This window comes from Hordeum vulgare, chromosome 7H (assembly GCF_904849725.1).
Source record: "Hordeum vulgare subsp. vulgare chromosome 7H, MorexV3_pseudomolecules_assembly, whole genome shotgun sequence".
Lineage (NCBI taxonomy): Eukaryota > Viridiplantae > Streptophyta > Magnoliopsida > Poales > Poaceae > Hordeum > Hordeum vulgare.
In genome coordinates, this window is record NC_058524.1 from 31,252,438 (window position 1) to 31,273,906 (window position 21,469).

Sequence of the window (21,469 nt, forward strand, 5' to 3'; positions counted from 1 at the left end):
GGCAATGGGTGCGCTGTAAATCAGCTTTTTAAACGTCGGGCGAAGCGCGGCTGTTGGAGATGCTTTGAAGGTGAACATTTGGTTTCTAGGTATATTTATAGTTCTACACCCTATATAAAAAAATAGCAATTCGACAGAAAGTCAAAAATCTCTGAAAATGCTTTCGTAATAAGTTGACCTTCCATTCTACGTGAGAGAAAATTTCCACAAAAAAGAAAAAAAATCCTTTGACTTCTTTTTAAAGAAGACAATTTTTTATTTAAATAGTGTGAATAGTGAATATAATAGCAAATGCATTTTGTCTTTTATGCCCGGAAATCAACTTTGTATTTTTTCTGAAAATTTACATATATACTAATATAAAAGAAAGTCAAGTTTCTTCTGAAGATATTTGTGAACTATTTTAGCACTTTACTTAATTATTTAAAAAATCATATAGGGTGTATCTACAATCAGCAATCAAAGTGTATTTCCCCCGTTATGTTGTCTGATTTACACCGTCATGCACGGTCTGGACTACATGAAGCAATAGTGTATACATAACCATTTGTGAATGAGCAAAAATCATGACAGCAAGTTACGTGACTTATGTTGTACTAGCTTGGACCAGTGATTCTTGCACAGTTTCAAGAGCGATCATGTTTATAAGTTTTCAAAATTACATGAGCATACGAGTGCACCCACCCTGTTTTATGCATTTTTCTTTAGGAAAAAAAAATACATACCACCACACCAATAGAGATATGAACTTTTCCTCTTATGGCTGGCCCTATATATACGAGACCATCGGTTCAGTCTTAGCCACCACACACGGTGCACCGTGCACGTACGGAAATCTAAGGGCATGCCGTCGTCCAGGAGCGGCTCACCGGCGACGCAATGGAGGCTGGTGCTGCTGGCACTGCCTCTGCTCGTCTCCTGCGGCGTCCACGGGCAGGTGGTGCCGGCGGTGATCTCGTTCGGCGACTCGACCATCGACGTCGGCAACAACAACTACCTCCCCGGCGCCGTCTTCAAGGCCAACTATGCGCCGTACGGGGAGAACTTCCGGCGCCACAGGGCCACCGGCAGGTTCTCCGACGGCAAGATTGTCACCGACATCACCGGTACGTCAGTTACATGCACACTACACTCATGCATATGCGTATGTCCTGCAACTGTCACCCGTAGCGTGTAACGTGTTTGTGCAGCTGAAACGCTCGGCTTTGAGGGCTACGCGCCGCCGTACCTGAGCCCGCTGGCGTCGGGGAAGAACCTCCTCACCGGCGCCAACTTCGGCTCCGCCGCGTCCAGCTACTCCGACGACACGGCGGCCATGTATGTAAGTACAACTGCTACATCTCCAAAAGTATTTTGTTTTGGACATATGTCAGCGTTCTTTTAATAATTATCAGCTGTGCAAATTTGTTTGTAGGATGCAATCACGCTGTCGCAGCAGCTCAGGTACTACAAGGAGTACAGGTCGAAGCTGGCGGCGGTGGCCGGTCGGCGGCAGGCGCGCACCATCCTCGCCGAGGCGCTGTACGTCGTCAGCACCGGCACCGGCGACTTCATCCAGAACTACTACCACAACGCCTCCCTGTCCGCCCGCTACGACGTCGACCGCTACTGCGACCTCCTCGTCGGCATCTTCTCCGGCTTCACTGACGTCAGTACTCTCTGACTGAGTGACTCACCGACATCACCGGCCTCGCCTCACCTGCTCATCATCACATGTAATCTTACGTGACCTTGCCGGGGCTGTGGATATACTGCAGGAGCTGTACAGGCTGGGGGCGCGGCGGATCGGCGTGACGACGATGCCGCCGCTGGGGTGCCTGCCGGCGACGATCAGGCTATACGGCAAGGGCCGCAGCGGGTGCCTGCCGAGGCTCAACCGCGACGCCGAGACCTTCAACCGGAAGCTGAACGCCACCGTGGGGGCGCTCGTGAGGCGACACGCGGGCCTCAAGGTGGCCGTCTTCGACGTCTACACGCCGCTCCGGGACCTCTCCGAGAGGCCCGCGGCGCAGGGCTTCGCGGAGGCGGGGAGGACGTGCTGCCGGACGGGGAAGGCCGGGACGAGGGTGTACCTCTGCGACCCGGCGACGGCTGCCGGGATGTGCCGGAACGCCAGCAGCTACGTGTACTTCGACGGCGTGCACCCGTCGGAGGCCGCCAACCTGGTCATCGCCGAGTCCCTGGTGTCTGCGGGCATCGACCTGCTAACCTAGCTAGTAAGCCTGAAGCGACGATCGAAGGCGTACGTGCAGCTGCTGCTGTCATACATCTAGTATATGTATGCATGTGTTCCTACAAAGTGTGAGTGCTTGCTCCTAGCTATGTTCTCCAAAAGCATAATTTGTGAAATAGTGTTTGTTCAGTTTTCAACCCAATCGAAGCTCGCTTTCAACTATATAACTTTCAAATTGTGTAGCTCGATCTTCCTTCTAACAAAAAAATAGTTTAGGTTCTTGCATGGTCTTCCTTCTTTTAAACAGGTATTGTGCGATTTTGGATTATTTGATGCCAATGAGCTCAACACATGTCCTTGTGGGAAGTGTATGATTCAAAAACAAAGAGGGGATTATTATACGCTTTCCATTTTGTCAAACACACGAGGAGATTATGTCTAATTCTACCATGGCTCGTGAGGCTATATATCGTCGCCCCAAGCAAGGGCAGCGTAACCAAAAATCAACAGAAAATTCCAATAGACTGACTCTGGCACAAGTACTATCTATGTCGCAGTAAAGTTTCAACTCATCTCATACGCCGAGAATCAAAAGGCCAAGTTTAGCAAATAACCCATAATCCGAAACCCAAAGTACTCTTCATATTTTATTTTTCAGAGCCCTGGCAGGAGCACTGCCAATCCGATTAGCAGTGAAAAAACAAAGTTTGGCCAAGAGGTATATGCACTAGGGTTTTGCCTAGAAAAAAAAAACAAGCTCGATTAGCCAATAAAAGTACTAGTATTGATTAGTGGCAGAATTACAATATGATACTATTCATAACTGGATTTTTGTTCCCGGTTTCGAACATGTGAATCAAATCAGGACTGACTCTTCATGATTCATATATGTTGTGCCAATCCACATGACCTTTTTGAAAATTTTCAGCTGTGGTGCCATGACTTGGGATCACGGTAGCACCTCAAGCCATAATAAGATCACTAATTGATATCTTCTCAACTGACACTGAAAAGGAATTATAGCTATAAACCATATGCTTCCCAACTGCAGGGAAAGGCGCAGTGTTGCACAATAAATGTTTCCTAGAATTCACACCACAAACCAACAACAGTGATGTCTCACCTCTCTTGCTCTGGCTCATCAGTCTCGTAGTTCCCTCTCATACAACTATGCACTGGTGCATGACCGTACCCATCCAACTTGTTTTCGATAACGGGAATATAGTAATATCGCAAATATACCAATACCCATCTAACTTGTTGCATCACTATGCCTATGAAGGTAGGTTGGCGACTTCAGTGGTGCTATTGTGTGTTAATGATGCCCGAACATGCAAGGCCATACCATTAGTTGATTGCTGCAGTAAAACTCACTAGATGAATGAACTTGAAGTACGACATGTGAATCTTGTGCTGCATAGATTTATTAAACATCCACTCCACAATTTATTCATACTTCATGTGTGAATTTATATGTAATTTTTTCCACAAATAGTTCCACAAAACAACAAATTTATTAGGTTTTAAACACTGTCTCGTAGTACCATTATTAGGTTTTAGCAAGAAGTGGTACAGTTAACGGTTCCTAGTCGGACATGATCAATGTGATGTACTCCCTCCGTTCCTAAATATAAGTCTTTTAAGAGATTTCATTAGGTGTCTACATACGGAGCAAAATGAATGAATCTATACTTTAAATTATGTCTATATACATCCGTATGTAGTCCACTAGTGAAACCTCTAAAAAGACTTATATTTAGAAATGAAGGGAGTAGCAGTTGTCCACATATGGACGGTTACAAGTGGCACCTGCAGCTGCTTACATTAATCAAATGTGCAACTTGTGCAGCCAGGCACTCCTCCACAAACATGTTAGGCACTGAGGCTGCAGATGCATTTTTTCCTTAACAAGCAAAAGCAAGCACCCACTATAATTGCTATTTTGATGTATCATTGAATGGCATTTCGGTCACATAATATTTGCAACTTGGTCGGAAGAGGCAGTGTAAAATTGATATATAATCAAGTGATGACTAAAAATAAAGAATCACCTAAACCTGAAAAGCAGATTAGCTAGGGCTTTCGAAGCATCAAGTACGAGCTACTCCCTCCGTTACTAAATATAAGTCTTTTAAGCGATTTCACTAGGAGTCTACATACGGAGCAAAATGAATGAATCTACACTCTAAAGTATGTCTATATACATCCGTATATAATTTACTAGTGGAATCTCTAGAAAGACTTATATTTAGGAACGGAGGGAGTACATAATAACCCCAGTTGTGCATGCGGAAGCGACAGATAAAAGAGTGGCTATATTTTAAACTGAGCAAAGCCGCCAAAGTTAATGAAATGTACTTTCCACGAAATGTAGAGTAGAGGAGGATGTAAACTTTTGAAATTTTGTACTCTCTCTGCATACATGTATAAAAGTATTTCAAAATAACTACACCCTACAAAATAAACATATTATTCATGTAAAAAAACATATTATTCTATTTGTGTCCATCATATCCAGATACCTTGATAATATAATCAGGAGGTAAGTATTGTCATTCATAAGTTTCCAACTTTATACATGTATGTAACAAGAGAAGCGTACTAAATAGGTGGTGCAAACATATCAATATCTTGGTTGACCATATCCAATTGCCGTATAACAAAGTTAAAATATATAATTAAGAGGAAACGGCATCTCAAGAAAACCAAATTCAGAAATAAATTACCTGGAACTGATGTATGGGGACCGCACAAATAGCACTAACAAACCAAATCAAACTGTGATTCCATTTTTTGGGTCTGAAATAATATATGAAGTTTCCTTAAAAGAAATTGACATTTTTCTTCTTATTGGTGGTCTGCAACAACTCCGCCTATGTTGTCTCAATATAGCCGGTCCCAAGCCCGGATAAAGGAGGAGGATTGTGATAGGCTTAGCGAGCCAATATGAAAACTCAGCCACTCTTATGGAGATGAAACCTAAAAGATATATACGAGATGGAGTTGGGGTAGCGCCAATTGAAGAGAAGCTTGTCCAACATCGTCTGAGATGGTTTGGGCATATTCAGCGCAGGACTCCAGAAGCCCCAATGCATAGCGGACGGCTAAAGCATGCGGATAATGTCAAAAGAGGCCGGGGTAGACCGAACTTGACATGGGAAGAGTCCGTAAAGAGAGATCTGAAGGATTTGAGCATTACCAAAGAACTAACCATGGACAGGGGTGCGTGGAAGCTTGCTATCCATGTGCCAGAACCATGAGTTGGTTGCGAGATCTTATGAGTTTCACCTCTAGCCTATCCCAACCTGTTTGGGACTAAAGGCTTTGTTGTTGGTGGTGGCGGTGGTGGTCTGCAACCTGCACGATAAAGAAAATAATGAAGTGGCGCCAAGCTTCTGGCGTACTCTGTGACAAGAGAGTGCCACAAAAGCTAAAAGACAGGTTTTATAGGACAGTTATCCGACCTGCGATGTTGTATGGCGCGGAGTGTTGGCCAACCAAGAGATGACATATCCAACAGTTAGGTGTAGCAGAGATGCGCATGTTGAGATGGATATGTGGCCACACAAGGAAGGATCGGATACGGAATGACGATATACGAGAGAGACTTGGGGTAGCACCGATTGAAGAGAAGCTGGTCCAACATCGTCTCAGATGGTTTGGACATATTCAACGGAGGTCACCGGAAGCGCCGGTGCATAGCAGACGGATAAAGCGTGCTGAGAATGTTAAGAGGGGTCGTGATAGACCAAACTTGACATAGGAGGAGTCCGTTAAGAGAGACCTGAAGGTTTGGAATATCGACAAAGACTTAGCCATGGACAGGGATGCGTGGAAGTTAGCTATCCACGTTCCAGAGCCATGACTTTGCTTCGAGATCTTATGGGTTTCAACTCTAGCCTACCCCAACTTGTTTGGGACTGAAAGGCTTGGTTGTTGTTGTTATCTACGAGATTACACATTGTTTTACAGGACCGTAAAAAAGGCAGACGAGTATATAAGAGTAAAATAGGAATTGTATATTGAGGTTATTTCTATTTCGAAAGCAGTTTGATCACCCCAAGCAGCTCGAAGCTGCAATAATGCAACACCAAGTGTTTGCACTGGAATTGGTACAGTGAAGTAGTTAGTGCACATCAAGTATAATTGGGGTCAGTAACAGCAGTGCACCAGCAAGACAAGCAGAGAGATGCAGAGTAACATGTGCATGTCATGTAAAATATACAGCAGTGGCTCAGTCTAGATAGAAATATCAAATACCTCCTGCAGACGGGTAGGAAATTTATAGTAACTGATGATAGCTTTACTAAATATAAACTGGTGACTACAACCATTTAATTTCTATAACTCAAACACAAGAATCTATTTATCCATGACAGAAGAAGTGAACTGGAAACATCCAGAATGGAGCCGACAGCTAAATTTGCACATGAATGCAGTATTACTACTTTGCCTGACCCAATTTGTGTTCCTCAGATGCTACTTTACACTATCAAAACCTGACAGATGTTACTTTACAATATCTAAACCTGACAGATGCTACCTTACAACATTATCTACACGGGTAGAACTGATCAGAATTGTTTGTACAGTTGCACTGCTTGAGTAGCTAGGACTTGTGGTGACCTCAGAATTCTGATAAGACTGGACCAAGAGCTGAATGGATATGTTTTAAATCCAAGGTTCACGTCCAGCAGTATAGTCACCAAAAGGAGACCAGGAACCCATCAGGACACAATCATAGTTTCATAAAATCCCTGATCACTGCTATGAAGAGGGCCGAATTTTTGCGTTCATTTGAAGGATAACGTCTTTGAATGCCTCACAACCATCAAAACGCTGCCCTTTATTAGTCCAGTTTAACAATCTGTCACGAAGATCGATTAAAAAATCATTACCATGACCTTCCTCCTTCAGCAATAAATTTACACACTTCAGCAGGTATGGGCCTGTCTTGGTTCTGAGTTGACTGACAAAATGACAACATGTATCTTCACATTCAAAGATCGTTGCAGACATATCTTCAATAATGTCAAGCCAGCCAAAGATGAGACATGCACCACTTAAAGCCCATCTTTCAGTAAAACCTCCACGAATAGATTGAAAAACATCATTTTTTGGAGAAAACGCAAAAGCCTTTGCGTTTCATTGCATTGAAAAGATGGGGGGAAACATCCGTTTCATTGCATTGAAAAGATGGGGGGAAACATCCTCCTAAGAGGCCAGTACAATGGTGTTACAAATGGATCAATGGACGTCCCAGGAGAAGGGCAGGGTGACCCTAAGCCCTTTGGCCCCTGCCTTAGCCCAACTTCTGGACTCGTCCTTGATCGCAGCAGCGAGCTCGACTAGTGATGGGGTTACATGGTCAAATACGCACACATTTCTATGCTTCCAGATTATCCAAGGTACCAGGAGCGCTACGGAGGCCAGCGCTTTGCGGAGCAGGGGTGGCGTAGCGTCGCGAGCCCGCAGCCACCAGTCCTAGAGCGTGGCGTCCTGGTCAGGCACCGGAGCCGGGAGACGCAGCCAGGACATGATTCCGTGTCAGGTCTGCTTCGCGAATGGACATGTGAGCAACAGGTGCTGTATCGTTTCCGGCTCTTGATCGCAGAGGAGGCACCGAGGGTGGTGTGTGAGGCCATGGCGAGCAAGGCGCTCAGCAGTCCAGCAGCGGTCCAGATTGGCGAGCCAAAGAAAGAACTTGACCTTCGACGGGGCCCAACCCTTCCAAATCAGCTTCCATGAGCGGCAAGCGATAGATCCGTGGAAGGTGGCTTGGTAGCAGGACCTTGCTGTGTAGTTGTCGTTGGTCGTCCACTTTCAGGTTAGCTTGTCCGGCTCTGGGGAAAGGGTGGTGCGAGACACCAGCAACCAAAGTTGGAGATACTGCCCAATCTCCTGAAGGCCAAGGATGCCGTGGATATCCCGCACCCATGTGTTGCCGTGAATGCCCTCCACCACCGTCCAAGATTTCCTGCGATTTTTGGGGATGTACATGTACAGCGCGGGCGCGTGCTCACTGATGGATAGGCCGAGGAGCCAACGGTCCTCCCAAAGGAGTGTTGTAGTTCCATCCCCGAGCTGCATGGTGGTGGAGGCGTGGAAAAGGCTGTGCTCCTCGAGGGTAAACTGCATGTCCAGGCCATGCCAGGCACGGCTAGTGTCCGTCCGCGAAAGCCATAACCATCTGAGTCGAAGAGCGAGCCCCGTGCGCTCGAGGTCGCGGGCTCCCAGGCCACCATACTCGATCGGCCGGCATACCCGGCGCCAATTCACGTGGCAGTGCCCTCCGTGGGCGGCCTTGCGCCCGGCCAAAAGGAACCCACGCTGAATCTTCTCGAGCTGCTTCAGTGTTTTCTTTGAGGGTGCGAGGGCGAGCATTTGGTGTATGGGAATGGCGCTGAGCACAGATTTGACGAGCGCCAGCCGCCCGACCTTGTTCATGAGCCACGCCTTCCACGACGGGAGGCGGCCTGCCACCTTGTCGACAAGTGGTTGCATCTGGGCCTCGGAAGGGCGGCGCGTGGAGAGGGGGATGCCCAGGTATGTGATGGGCAGGTCCGCCGTCTAGCAGCCAAGGGTCTCCAGAACAGCGGCAGTCGTCTCATCTCCATGCAATGACGTAGCCGAGCTCTTGCCGTAGTTCACATGCAGGCCATATGCGGCGCCGAAGACCCCTAAGATGCCCTTCACAGCACTGACCTCGTCGATCGTGGCGTGACAGAACAACATCACATCATCGGCGTATAGAGAGATAGCCGGAACATCTCGTCGAGGGTGGAGGCTCCGAAGTATGCCGGTCTGGAGCGCTCGCTGCATGAGGCGGCTGAGCGTGTCAACGGCCAGGACGAATAGCTGCGGGGATGTCGAGTCACCTTGACGCAGCCCGCGGCGGTGCCAGATCGGCGGTCCAGGCACTCCGTTGAGCAGGACACGGGTGTTGGCCGAAGAGAGCAGAATGGCCAGCCACTCCCGGAACCTTGCTCCGAACCCATATTGGCGCAAGGTCTCGAAGAGGAATGGCCAGGATATGGAGTCGAAAGCCCGGGTGAGGTCGAGCTTGAGCATGATTCTCGGGGCCCCCAGTTGGTGCAGCAGCTTGAGTGATTGCCGGACTAGGATGAAGTTGTCGTGGAGAGTGCGTCCGGCGATGAATGCATTCTGCCATCAAGCTTCGGGGCCAAGCGCAAGGATAGGACCTTCGCGAAGAGCTTGGCTACAATATGTATCAGGCAGATCGACCGATAATCACTAAGCCTATGGGCGTCGGCGCGCTTCGGTAGTAAGGTGAGCAGCGCTTGATTAAGTCTGTGGAATCCGCGCCCCCTCAGCGCATAGAGCAGCTCGAAGACCTCAAGTATGTCCTGCTTAATGATGCTCCAGCATGCGCGCAAGAACTCCACGGAAAAGCCGTCCGGTCCTGGCGCCTTGTGCTCGGGCATGCGCCTCACAGCCTCCCAAATCTCCTCGAGGCTGAAGGGCACCTCGAGGCTCGACAGGTCAGCAGGCATAATGAGGTGCTCGAGGTCGAGCGTGTGTGCACGGTCAGGTGCAGTGCCTAGCAGTCCGTCAAAGTGAGCAAAGGCCGCTTGTGCCATCTCGTCGTGCTCGGTGAGGATCTGCCCATCGACAAGCAAGCTGTGCACTCTGTTCTTCTGCCGGCGATATGTGCATTGCTGTGGAAGAAGCTCGTGTTCGCATCGCCGTCCGAGAGCGAAGAGAGACGAGCACGCTGCCGGGCGATCATGCGCTCAAGTGAGGCCAAGCCAAGATAGGACATCTTGAGCTGTTTGCGCAGCCAATCTTCCGGGGGCGTGAGCGTGCGCATCTCCATCGCCTGGTCAAAGCGCAAGATGAGCTCGCGGGAGATGGCGAGCTTGTCCCTGATGTTGCCCGTGGATTTGGCGCTCCAGCTCGTGAGAGCGCGGCCCGTGGCCTGCAGGCGCCTGACCAGCCGCCTGAAGGGGTCTGTGTCTGACACCGAACTCCAGGCCGCGGCGACCGTGTCGTGGAAGCCGTCGAGACGCATCCAAAACTCTTCAAAGTGGAAGCGTCTGTGAGCCGAGGGCATGGGCGAGCAGTCCAGGAGCTGGGGACAGTGATCAGAGACGACGGATGCCAGGCTGCGGTGGTGGCACTCGCCATGGCTATCCTCCCAGTCTGCGGTGCAGAGCACCTGGTCAAGGCGCACGAGCGTAGGGGGGGGGCTGCTCATTGGACCACGTGAAGCGACGCCCGTTGAGGTAAACCTCCTTAAGAGCGAGGTCGTTGATGACGCGGCGGAACCTGCCCATCAAGCGATGGTTCACGTTGCCCGAGCTTTTGTCCGAGGCGTGACATATCAAGTTGAAATCCCCGCACAACATCCACGGGCCTGGGCTGGTGGCGCGAATATCGCGCAGCTCCTGTAGGAACATGAGCTTGTCCTGATCACTCTGGGCTCCGTAGACCGTGGTGAGCCACCATGGCTTGCCACTGGGCACGCGCACCTTCGCAGTCACCATGTGCTGCGTGAACTGGAGGTCGGAGATCGTGACAGCCCTGGTTTTCCAGGCAAGGAGGATGCCACCGCGCGTGCCGTCGGCTGGGAGATATGTGGACCCATCAAATTCGGAACCCAGCGTTTCCAGCACGAAAGACGACGAGATCAAAGCCATCTTTGTTTCTTGGAGGCATACAATGGACGCACGAGTGGTACAGAGAAGCGATCGGATAGCGCAGCGCCGAGCGCGTGAGTTAAGACCTCTAACATTCCACACAACAATTTTCAAGCCGTAATCCATGAGCAAGGGATCGACGGGTGACGAACGGCGTCGCTAACGCACGCAGGCAACAGCGGCATTGGGCGCAGCAGACAGGCATTCTGGGATCTCCCTGTCGACAAGGGAGGCCATAGCATGTAGGACGGACAGCTGGATCGGCGTGGCGAACAGGTCGTCGTAGTCCTTCATCTCGGCGGCGGAAATGGGCTGGTCGATGCCGATGCCGAGGGTGCGCAGTATCTGAACTTGGGCACGCCTCTCAGTTCTTGGCGGCGCTGCAGCAGCCGCGAGGGTAGCAGCAGATCGTCCCCGCCGGGGGCTGAAGTTCAGAGTTGGCCGCGGACGTTTCCCAGGGGACGGCAGGGTGGCGTTTAGTTGCTTCGTGGCTGCTGCCAAGAACTGTCCCAGCGTCCAGGAAGAGGGGCATGTGGCTGGTCGGCTGCGTGGCTGTCGCATGGTGATCGGGGGCGAGGCAAATCTGCTCTGAGCCGCCGCGCGAGGCACAGCAGCAGGGGCGCCATCAGGTTTGCTGCGCATGGGCCGTTGCAAGATGGTAATCGGCTGTGGGTCGGGGTGACAAGTGGCCTCGCCAGTCCCTGTGAGAGGGGGCCCAATGGTGGAGGGCCCATGCAACGCTGGCTCGAGGGGGTTGTGCTCGGCAAGGGACGCCCCTGCTGTGGGCTGATTGGTGGCCAGGGGCCCACGAGCCATGACCGGTTCGGCGGCAGCGATTTCCCGGATTCCCGCGCTTGTCCGCAGCGTCTGATCCAATACGTCAGGCGGGTCCCGCGCCGCAGGGATGAACGTAGCGCCGCTTTGCCCCGACCAGGCAGCAGGCGTGACTGGCGAGGTGGGGTCGCCTGGCTGCGAATCGGGGACCTGGCTGGCGAACGCGAGCTCAGCCGACGCATGGGTGGCCCCGATCGCGTCCTTTTCCGGCACGAGGGGAGCGCGGGGGCGTGCGGTCCTGAGCGCATCCGCCTCGGTAGTGGTGGGGGCGCTTGGATTTGAAATGACAGAAGATATGTGGGCGTCGCCATCCAACCGCGGCTCGCCAGCTGTCCCTGAGCTTGTCCCTTCTGTCACCGAAGCAGAAACCGCCCTGTCGCGGCCGGAGGGCAGGTGCGCGTGGGCCCCTGGAGAAGCTCCCTTTTGCAGGCAGATGACGCGGTCCCTCGGTCCTTTGTTGACGGGCTGACGTAGCCCTGCGGGCCCCTACGGCCTAGGCCAGGCCAGCATGCCCAACCTGGCCGGGCGGGTACCTTGCGACGGCGCCGCCGCGCCAGGCCAGGAAGCCGCCGTTGCAGTTCCATCGGCGCGGCCGGGGCGGCGCACACGCCAGGCCGGCGTGTCGATGGCCATGCCATCCGCGCGGCCAGCCGGAACATCGTCGGAGCGCCTGCGTTTGCGACCGCGGCGGCGCGCGCGTCCTAGGGCTGGTCCCTGGCCATGGCCCTGGCCGCGCCTTCTGCTCTCGGCTGCGCCGTCCCCGTCAGGGCCTCCGGCAGCCTGGGGTCGTCTGGCGCACTCCTGATCCGCTCAGCCATGGTGAGCTCGATCGCGATGGGATAGGACAGAGACCGGATGGAGGGAGCTTCCGAGGGCACCCGGGCAGGTAGCTGCTCGACGATGACCAGTACCGCGGCGCGCCGGATGTCGGCGGGATCATGCGCGCGGCCGGAGAGGCGGAAAACAGCGAGGTCGTCGCGCGAACGCGTGCGTGGGTGCAACCGCTCCACCCAGCAACTCGAGCCCAGCACGTGCTCGGCCGTGAAGAGATGCCACGCGTGGGCGGGGATGCCGCGGAGCTCGAGCTCCACGCGGTACCGAAGGCCGTCGGCGTTGGCGTGTGCGAGCTTGCACCATGGCATAGCGCAAACCGGGGCGAGCAGAGGAGGTGCTCGCCGTTGAGCCGGCGCATGGTGGCCACGGAGGAGAAGAGGATGAGGAAGTCCTCTGGATGATGCGCGTGCACGGTGAAATCACCCTCGGCAAGGTCCAACGAGCTCAGTAGTAGCTTGACCACCTTGGCCAGAGAGACCCGCGTCCGGTTGCCCGTGATGGTGGCCACCATTGCGCGAGCAAGGACCAGCTCGGTGTCGTCCATCTCCACCGTCTGTGCCATGATAACCCGCACGGGGCCATCGCAGGGTGCCGGGGCGGCCGGAGCCGGAGGAGGAGGAGCGGGCGACGAGGGGGCGATGCGGGGGCGCGCTGCGGGGGTAGGGGCTCTGGCGACGGTGCCACGAGCAGGGAGGGGCAGCGCGGCCGCAACCGCGCGCGTGGGCTGCCGAGGAGCCTCAGCAAGGCGAGGCTGCCCGGTCGTATCCGCGCGCAGGGGTTGCCGAGACGCAGCGGCGACGCGACGGCCATCGCAGGCGTGGCCGAAGACGAGGCAGCGACGGCACCGTACGTCGTTGGGGCAGTCGCGCACGCGGTGCCGATGGTCGGGGCAGCGGAAGCAGAGGCCGGCGACCTCCTCCGGGGATGGGCTGCGGCGATGCGGCGAAGATGCCGGGCTGGGCGGGGCGTCGTGGCGCGGACGACGGTGGTGGTGCCTGCGGCGGGGGTGCTGGAACCCATCAGCGTCGAGCACGGGGCCTCCCGACTCGCGGTGCACCTCGGAGCGGGGGCCGAGGCGGTCTTTCACCGCAGGGCGTGCGATAGGCGCAACCCGCCCAGGGACGGTGGCGACGCGCCTGGGAACGGCGTCAGCCGGCGGGCCTGTGGGAGGCGGCGCCGCGCGCACGACGTCGCTGTACGACCTCGTCGAGGACTCGCCCTCCGAGCTGCTCCAGCGTTCCCCGTAAGAGACGCGTTCGCCGGAGGGGGTCGCTCGGCGGTCGACAGGGTCAGCGGCGGCGGAGGCGCCCATCGCGCAGGGCCCGAGGAGGAGCGGGAGCAGGGCGGAGCGCTGGCGCGGGCGGCGGTGGCTGTGGGACGGCGAGGCTAGGCTAGGCGCGGGGAGCGGGAGCGGAGCCATGGAGCGTCGAAGATCAAATTGCTGAGAGAGCTCATGGCTAATGTCTGAGAAACATCATTACCAGCCTGATCTTTCCTTTTTGTCTGCACTTCCTTTGACTCCAGAACCAGACCAGTGCTTGTGTAGTGCAGAAGCACGTTACAGTCTTGCTCACTAATACAAGCAGAGGACACAAGCAACACCCCTAAAGGAACCCGTAAATGCAGAAAATTAGGGCATGAGAGAGGGACATCTAAATGTTCTGCACCTTCAACTTGGCTGACAGCACTTATGCGACAAAACTTCACACAGCGATCATCAAAATCTTTAATAAGGGAACTCACAGAGTTGGTTGACACATGAAGTTTCTCTGTATCCCCAACAGTGGGTACTCGCAGTCTGCTCCTGTGATTTACTGTACTGGTATGGTAGGCATAACTTGGGCGTCTTTTGTTGTTCCTGGCCCAAGAATGTGATAACCCCACCATACTGTTAGCTAGCACCTGGCACTCATCAACATTAGAAGGGCATAACACCCACGAAAGATAAAATGCTGCTCTCTGAGCAAGACTGATATCGCTTATTGATTCAGCAGTTTTCTCCTTGGATAATACTTCTGGTAAATAACCTTGTGAACCTTCCTGGTGAAATAGTAGAGCAGTGGCAAAACTGAACCAGATAGGAAAGTTCATAATTGTCAACCTGCAGCACCACAGAGCAGGAGCAATTAGCTTTGAGTTGAACAGCATGCTAAATATCTGGGCAATTGTTTGCATGTTAATAAGCATACCAATCAGAACTATATTTGAATTTGACCAATCCCTTTGACGGTTGTTTCTTCCCAAAGTGCGACCCTTTTGATGGTTGTGATTGTACGTTTTCCCATCAAGAGTTGCCGCTGCTTGTTTTACCCAAGAAAACCATAGCTTCTACTATGTAAGAAACAAGATCCAAAAATCGTCTGCATGATATGGGTCCAGTTAATATGGCAAGTAAATCCCTTTGTTGTCTTGCGAAATAAGCATGTGTAAAGGGAAATTTCTGTCCCAATTCCATGGATATTCCCCATCCCATAGGCTCGAGAAGAATTTCTAATACTGATGATACCACTGATGTGCAAAGTGGTAGCACAGAACCCATACCCCTGCAAACATAAACGATACACACAAGTAAGGAAAAAATGTGACAGGGATCTCCACAAACAACAAGCCCAGACTGTTAATAAAGTTTCCATTTAGAACAGGAGCAAGGAATGCTACAGGGGATTAAACAATTAACTATCTGGTTAATAAAGTTTCCATTTACAGAAGATTAAATAACTAACAGAAGATGAATTTTAAAATGGTACACAAAACATGAATCTGTTAACTCAGTTTTGAGGTAGTTTAAATCCAAGCTTTGAAGAGTTCACTTGGCCATGCACATTAACCTATTTTCTAATAATGAACTTCAACTTTGCTAGTTGCAGGCTCAAGACATAACACTTTTAGTTGTACTGTGTGCAAGTGTGAAAATGCTTTGAGATGCCAACTGACCAACTGACATAACCACAATAAACTCAGAGTCGGACAAAAATAAATAGAGAAGCTTAGTACAAGTATTATGAGGTGTGAGCTTACGTCGCAAGAAACCATATATGGAATAATGACCGCATCTCCAAGAACGCCGGTGGGGAGCAAACTAAGCATATTACAATCACACACCATCATTCATGATCATGTAATTCTTTTCTCAGACAAAACAAAGGCCTTGTAATTACTTCTTGTAGCATCTCTGAAAGATCATGTTTCAGAATTGATGGGTCGTAATGCCACAAAAGGGCTCTGCCACACTCAAACGAAAAATGCAAAACAAATCAGTAAAATATGTAAAAGAATCGCAGGATTTTTTTTCTCAATCAGGCAACAGGATAAATGATCACCTAGGAGGTGTTTGGCTACATAAATGGTAACGGCAATGGTAATGTAATCAGATCACACTGTTTAAGGAGGTGTAGTGAGTTTTTTTCAAATTTGTTTGGTTCACTTCACGTAAGCTGCCGCCGGCCAGCATGCTCACCATGAATGGCCTGATCTTGCTTGGCTCCAGCCGCCCATGATGTCCAGCGCCACAGCCATCTTAAAAAAAATCAAGCCGCCGGCCTTCCCCCAAATCAAGCGACATCGACGGTCTCCAAAATCAAACGCCGCCGGCCATTAGGATCAAGCGCTGCTAGCTGCTCGAATCAAGCGCCCGCCCGTCTACCGGAAATCAAGCGTCGCCGGCCGCCTTGGATCTCAAGCGCAGCTGGCCACTCGGATCAAGGGCCCTGAAATCAAGCGCCGCCGGCCGCCTCCGATCACAAGCGTTGACGGCTGCTCCGATCTCACGCCGACGAAGGAGGGGGGCTCGAAGGGGATCAGGAAGGCATCGATGCAGGACTCGGAGGTTCTCGGGGAGCAGACGAGGAGGAGGGTTGTACGGGGAGCAGTGGTTCTGACGGGAGGAGGAGGAGGACGGCATGAGATCGATACCGGTGGGGGGGGGGGGGGGCGGTATCGATACATAACTGGCCTGGACCCGTTTACGCTGTGACCTGTTTACGTTGTAGAGTTACCAAACGCAAGAACCGTTTTCCATTTACGGCGTTAACAGGTTACGGGTAAAATACGTGGAAACAAACACCTCCCTAATGTAAGCACAGGTAAGGCAAAAAAAGTGCCAATAACTTAACATTGTACTACTCACAAAACAGTACAATTTATTTTTATAAGAGAGGATTAAGATCGATGTACACTTCTGGGATTCCAGTTGCTCTTTATTTCCTCTGTCTCATAATATAAGAGTGGTTTTTACACTACGCTAGTGTGAAAAACGCTCTTATATTATGGGACGGAGGCAGTAGCATATATTGCCTTATTATTCTATATCATGTTCGCAGCCAAAACATTACGAGAAGACAGCTCAACGTAAACGAATATTGCACTGACATCCTTAAATCTAATGCTAGTAGCCTAGTATTATGTTGGTACATGCAGAACTGACCCAAGCATACCTCGGCGGTACTGAGCCATCACGGGGAATCACTTGGTAAGATGGACGTGTTGTTACATCGAGAGAAATGGTACCCATTTCGAAGCTGTTTTCTCCATCCTCTCTGTAATATGGAGAAGGAAAGAGACACTGGTAACGAGGGGATAACAGGGCTGTTTTCACAGCAACATGCAACAGATCATAGGAATGCCCCGCAGCTGCACAGAAGAAAGTCACATTACATGAACATCAACACAAACAAGTACCCCGACCGTTCACAAATATAAGATGTTTTGGGTATTTCAACATGGACTACATACGGACTGAAATGAGTGAACAAACACAGCAAAACGAGTCTATATACAACTGATTCAGAAAAAAAAAAGTTAGAACATCTTAGTATTTGTGAATAGAGGGAGTAACACATTGTTAACCTGCATGCATCCTGGGGAAGTGGGGTGGCAAACACAAAATTTCATCAAGCGAGCAGTGAATTACTGTATAAGCCACGAAGATCTCTGAATCAGTAATAATGCCGCAACTTCCTAAACTTCGTTTGACAGCGCCGGCATTGCAATCCACGGAATACAATTCGGGAGAACAAAGGAAGGGGAGAAATCTCACCATCACGGTCCCCCAATTTCTCGACGAGGGCGGCGCACGAGCGGACCAGCTCGCGGCGGTCCCCGGGGCGAGACGGAGCTCCCGATGCAGAGCATCTCGGCGCGGTCGTCGGTCCGGGCCACTCCGCAGGAGGCCGAGTCGGAGAGCGCGGAGACGGCGGTGCGGACGAGGCAGTCCAGGCGAGCCCTGTCCACCTGCAATAATGCAAACGCGCACCAAGCGAGGCTCGCAGGGAGGGCAAGGAGATTGGGGGGAGGGGAGGGGGGGTTGCCTCCTGTGGGTCGAAGCACATGAGGGAGAGCGCGGCGTCCGGAGGAGGCGGATGCGGCGGCGCGGGGGTTGAGGGCCGCCGCGAGGGAGGAGACGGAGGCGGAGAGTGAGTCGCCGGCTTCCTCGGGTTCGCCGCCGCCGCCGGCGCGCACGTCCTCGGCGTCTGCTACGGGATGCAGCTCCTCGTCCAGACCCTCGGCGGCGCCGTCGAGCCCGGCGTGCGCCAGGAGTACGGCGACATGGAGGTGGACATCACCGCGCCCTCCTCCGCGCTCTACGGCGAGGCCGGGGAGCGGCAGTCCGTGTGGATGAGCCACGGCGACGAGGTCGTCAGGCTGCCCGAGGGGTTCGAGGTCGTCGCGCGCAGCGTGCAGGGCGCAATCGCCGCCATCGAGCACCGGGAGAAGCGCTTCTATGGCCTCCAGTACCACCCGGAGGCCGGAGGTAGCCATCGTCTACTGTTTTATTATCTCCTGTATCCAAAATGAATGCATAACTTTGGTTTTCCCTGCCATTTTTTTGGATACAAGATGATGGAGATGGATTTAAGCTAAGATATAATAAATGCAACTGCGTTTGTAGATTAGCTTGCTTTGGGTATACAAGTACACATGCTTCTTCATGAATTTGTTCATACCTTAGCATCCTTTTCTAAAAAAAAAAAAAAAAAAAACTTAGCATGGCTGCAGGTCATAAAGTTTTCAACCTTATGATTGTACAAGGTGACACATTCGCCCCAAGGGATGGAAACGCTGCGCCACTTTCTTTTTGATGTTTGTGGGATTAAAGCCGACTGGAAGATGCAAGATGTGCTGGATGAGGAAATCAAGACCATCCAGAGTATGGTTGGGCCCGACGAACATGTGATTTGCGCGTTATCAGGAGGAGTTGATTCAACAGTTGCGGCCACTCTTGTTCATAACGCGATAGGGGATAGGCTCCACTGTGTTTTTGTGGACAACGGTCTATTGGGGCGGGCGAGGCGGGAGGCCACCTCGGCGAGCAGGTGTGTGAGGTCTTCTAGTGGAGGAGGCGACATTTTTTTGGAATTTGCATTTGCCGCCGCAGAGAGACGGCGTGCAAAGGTGGAGCGAAAATCCGTAGTCGGGGGAAGAGAGAAGGGCTTTTGTGCTCCGGCTCTGCTGGACATGGGCTCTCATTCGGAAGCCCTCCGAGCAAACACTCCGGCACGCCTTTATTTTGGCGCCGTCATGTGTCATATTCTGATTGTTTTCTTTAGATTTTTTATTTTTATTTTTTCCCACGTGATTTTTTTTGTTTCGGTTTTTCATTGATCTTTTTTAGTTTCTTTTATGAAAAAACATGTTTTTTGTTTTTTCTGAAGAAATTATTTATTTGTGCGAGGCGTAATTTTATTTTCGTGAGAGACACGGCTTTGCCTTGCTGAGAGGCACGGCCTTGTCTTTCAAAAACGCGCTTGCTTTCGCGAAAGGCACATTTTTTTTGCAAGAGGCACGGCTTTGTTTCCGCGAGAGGCACAGTTTTGCCTTCACGAGGTGCAGGATCGTGCCTCTCGGAAAGGGGGGAAACGCGTTTTCTGTTTTAATTTCGCGAGAGGCATGATTTTGCCTTTGCCCGTGCCTTTTGAAAAGGAAAAAATGCGTTCTTTTTGCGAGAGGCATGATTTTGCTTTCGTGAAAGACACGGTTTTGCCTTCGTGAGAGGCATGACCGTGCGGCTCTCGGAAATGAAAAAAAATGGAAAAAAAAACATGTTTTATGGTTTTGTTTTGCGAGAGGCATGATTTTGTTTTCGTGAAAGACATGGTTTTGCCTTCGTGAGAGGCATGACCGTGCGGCTCTCGGAAATGAAAAAATGAAAAAAAAAACATGTTTTCTGGTTTAGTTTTGCGAGAGGCACGACCGTGCTTCTCAGAAAGAAAAAAAACGTGTTTTCTGTTGTTTTTTCGTGAGAGGCACACCCGTGCCTCTCAAAAAGGGAAAATTGTGTTTTCTTTAAGAGAGGCATGATTTTTCTTCCGTGAGAGACACGATTTTGCCTTTGTGACAGGCACGAGCGTGCCACTCGGAAAGGAAAAAATGTGTTTTCTGTATTTTTCGCGAGAGGCACATCCGTGCCTCTCGAAAAGGAAAAAAAGCCAAAAAAAAGTGTTTTTTGTTTTTTTATTGTGAGAGGTACGGTTTTTTCGGTCTGTTTTTTTTAATGCAAAAATGTTCGTCAAAACCTATCAACATGTGATCTAGTTTTAAAAATCTCGACACGAAAAATTCAACTGTGAAAACGGTTTAGGAGATAAAACGTTTTAAAAATAAGAATGTATAAAAAAAGGAAACTTCCAGATTGCAACAAATGACACGCATGTATGCAGTGCGCCACTTATCGCGGCCTAAAGATGTGAGAGTGATCTTTGAAAAAAGTACTCCCTCCATTCCAAAATAAGTCGCGGGCAACGGTGGTGGCGGGCAGCAACACGGAATGGGATTCTCAAAAGAAAATGTTACACAAAATGGTCAAAGCATTAGTCCCACATCGGTCGGGTTGGGAGGTTTTGAGCAATCTTACCTAATAATAAAACAAATTATGCTTATGCCGTCCGTCATGAAGTTTGCCCCTAGAGTTCGCATGAATTACTTCCTATGCCATCGATAAGTGAAAAAAAAAATGATTCATTTTTTTATAAGTCAGCCGTTTCTCTTCTTCAACAGGTAGCGATCCATCAAGTTATCACAACTACACAGCCGTGCCAAGTGGTTGGAGCCGTGTGGCCTTGAGCACTTATTTTTTTTAATTCTTTTTTCTTTATTTGAATATACTTTGAATATTTTAATTTTAAAAATCACATATATGCAAACTTCGATAAAATGTTAATCATGCATTGAAGGAATGCCAAACTTGAATTAAAAAAATCCATTACATACAAACGGTGACGCACTCCGGCGTCATGGCCTTTCTAAAGGCACCACCTTGAAGTACCAAGTTTGTCGTATACAGCTACATCTCTTTGCAGTGACTTGTTTATGGTTGAGGGCTTTGGAGACTTCAAACAATGCCCTTTATTCTTACATATAGATGGCTCTTGGTGGCTTATGAGGTAGTGTAATTGTACATAAACACCTTTATATCTTGTTTTCTGATTGTGTTATAAGCCCTGTTTGGATCTATGGGTTAGAGTTAGAATGTGTTAGATTGGACTGAACTAACCCTAAAACATCCAAACAGTAGGATTAAAGTTGGTTAGATGCATTTAACCATCCACTAGTGGGGACAGGGCCTATAGCCCCGGCCCGTAAGGGGCTTTAGTCCTGGTTCACCAACCGGGACTAAAGGGGCGGGACTAAAGGCCTAACCTTTTCGTCCCGGCCCTGTCACACGCCGGGACTAAAGGTGCTCCACGTGGGCGCCTCGTAGCGCCCCAGGGGCAGGCCCTTTAGTCCCGGTTCGTTACACGGACCGGGACTAAAGATTTTCAGATTTTGCTGGTTTTTGGGTTTTTTTATTTTTGAATGAAATTGTTTTTGGGTTTTAGGGTTTTAGGGTTTAGGTGTTCGGGAGATTAACGTGATGCCTCGTTTGGTGTTCGGGAATTAGTTTTCATATAATTTAAATAGAAATAATTATGCATATATATATAAGATTAACTTATCTTACAAGCGAGCATATATATATACAATTATATGCAGA

At 50.6% G+C, this 21,469-nt stretch overlaps 2 protein-coding genes across 2 annotated transcripts; both read left to right on the forward strand.

Moving 5' to 3' along the window:
* Positions 1 to 818: 818 nt before the first annotated feature.
* On the forward strand, positions 819 to 2,453 carry LOC123411137 (GDSL esterase/lipase APG-like). The gene is made up of 4 exons (XM_045104067.1): positions 819 to 1,106; positions 1,191 to 1,321; positions 1,415 to 1,648; positions 1,758 to 2,453. The coding sequence occupies exons 1-4, from the start codon at positions 845 to 847 to the stop codon at positions 2,211 to 2,213; spliced, it is 1,083 nt and encodes a 360-aa protein (XP_044960002.1). The 5' UTR covers positions 819 to 844; the 3' UTR covers positions 2,214 to 2,453.
* Positions 2,454 to 17,927: 15,474 nt separating this feature from the next.
* On the forward strand, positions 17,928 to 20,497 carry LOC123408127 (GMP synthase [glutamine-hydrolyzing]-like). The gene is made up of 3 exons (XM_045101315.1): positions 17,928 to 18,243; positions 18,529 to 18,812; positions 20,494 to 20,497. The coding sequence occupies exons 1-3, from the start codon at positions 17,980 to 17,982 to the stop codon at positions 20,495 to 20,497; spliced, it is 552 nt and encodes a 183-aa protein (XP_044957250.1). The 5' UTR covers positions 17,928 to 17,979.
* The last annotated feature ends 972 nt before the right edge of the window (positions 20,498 to 21,469 follow it).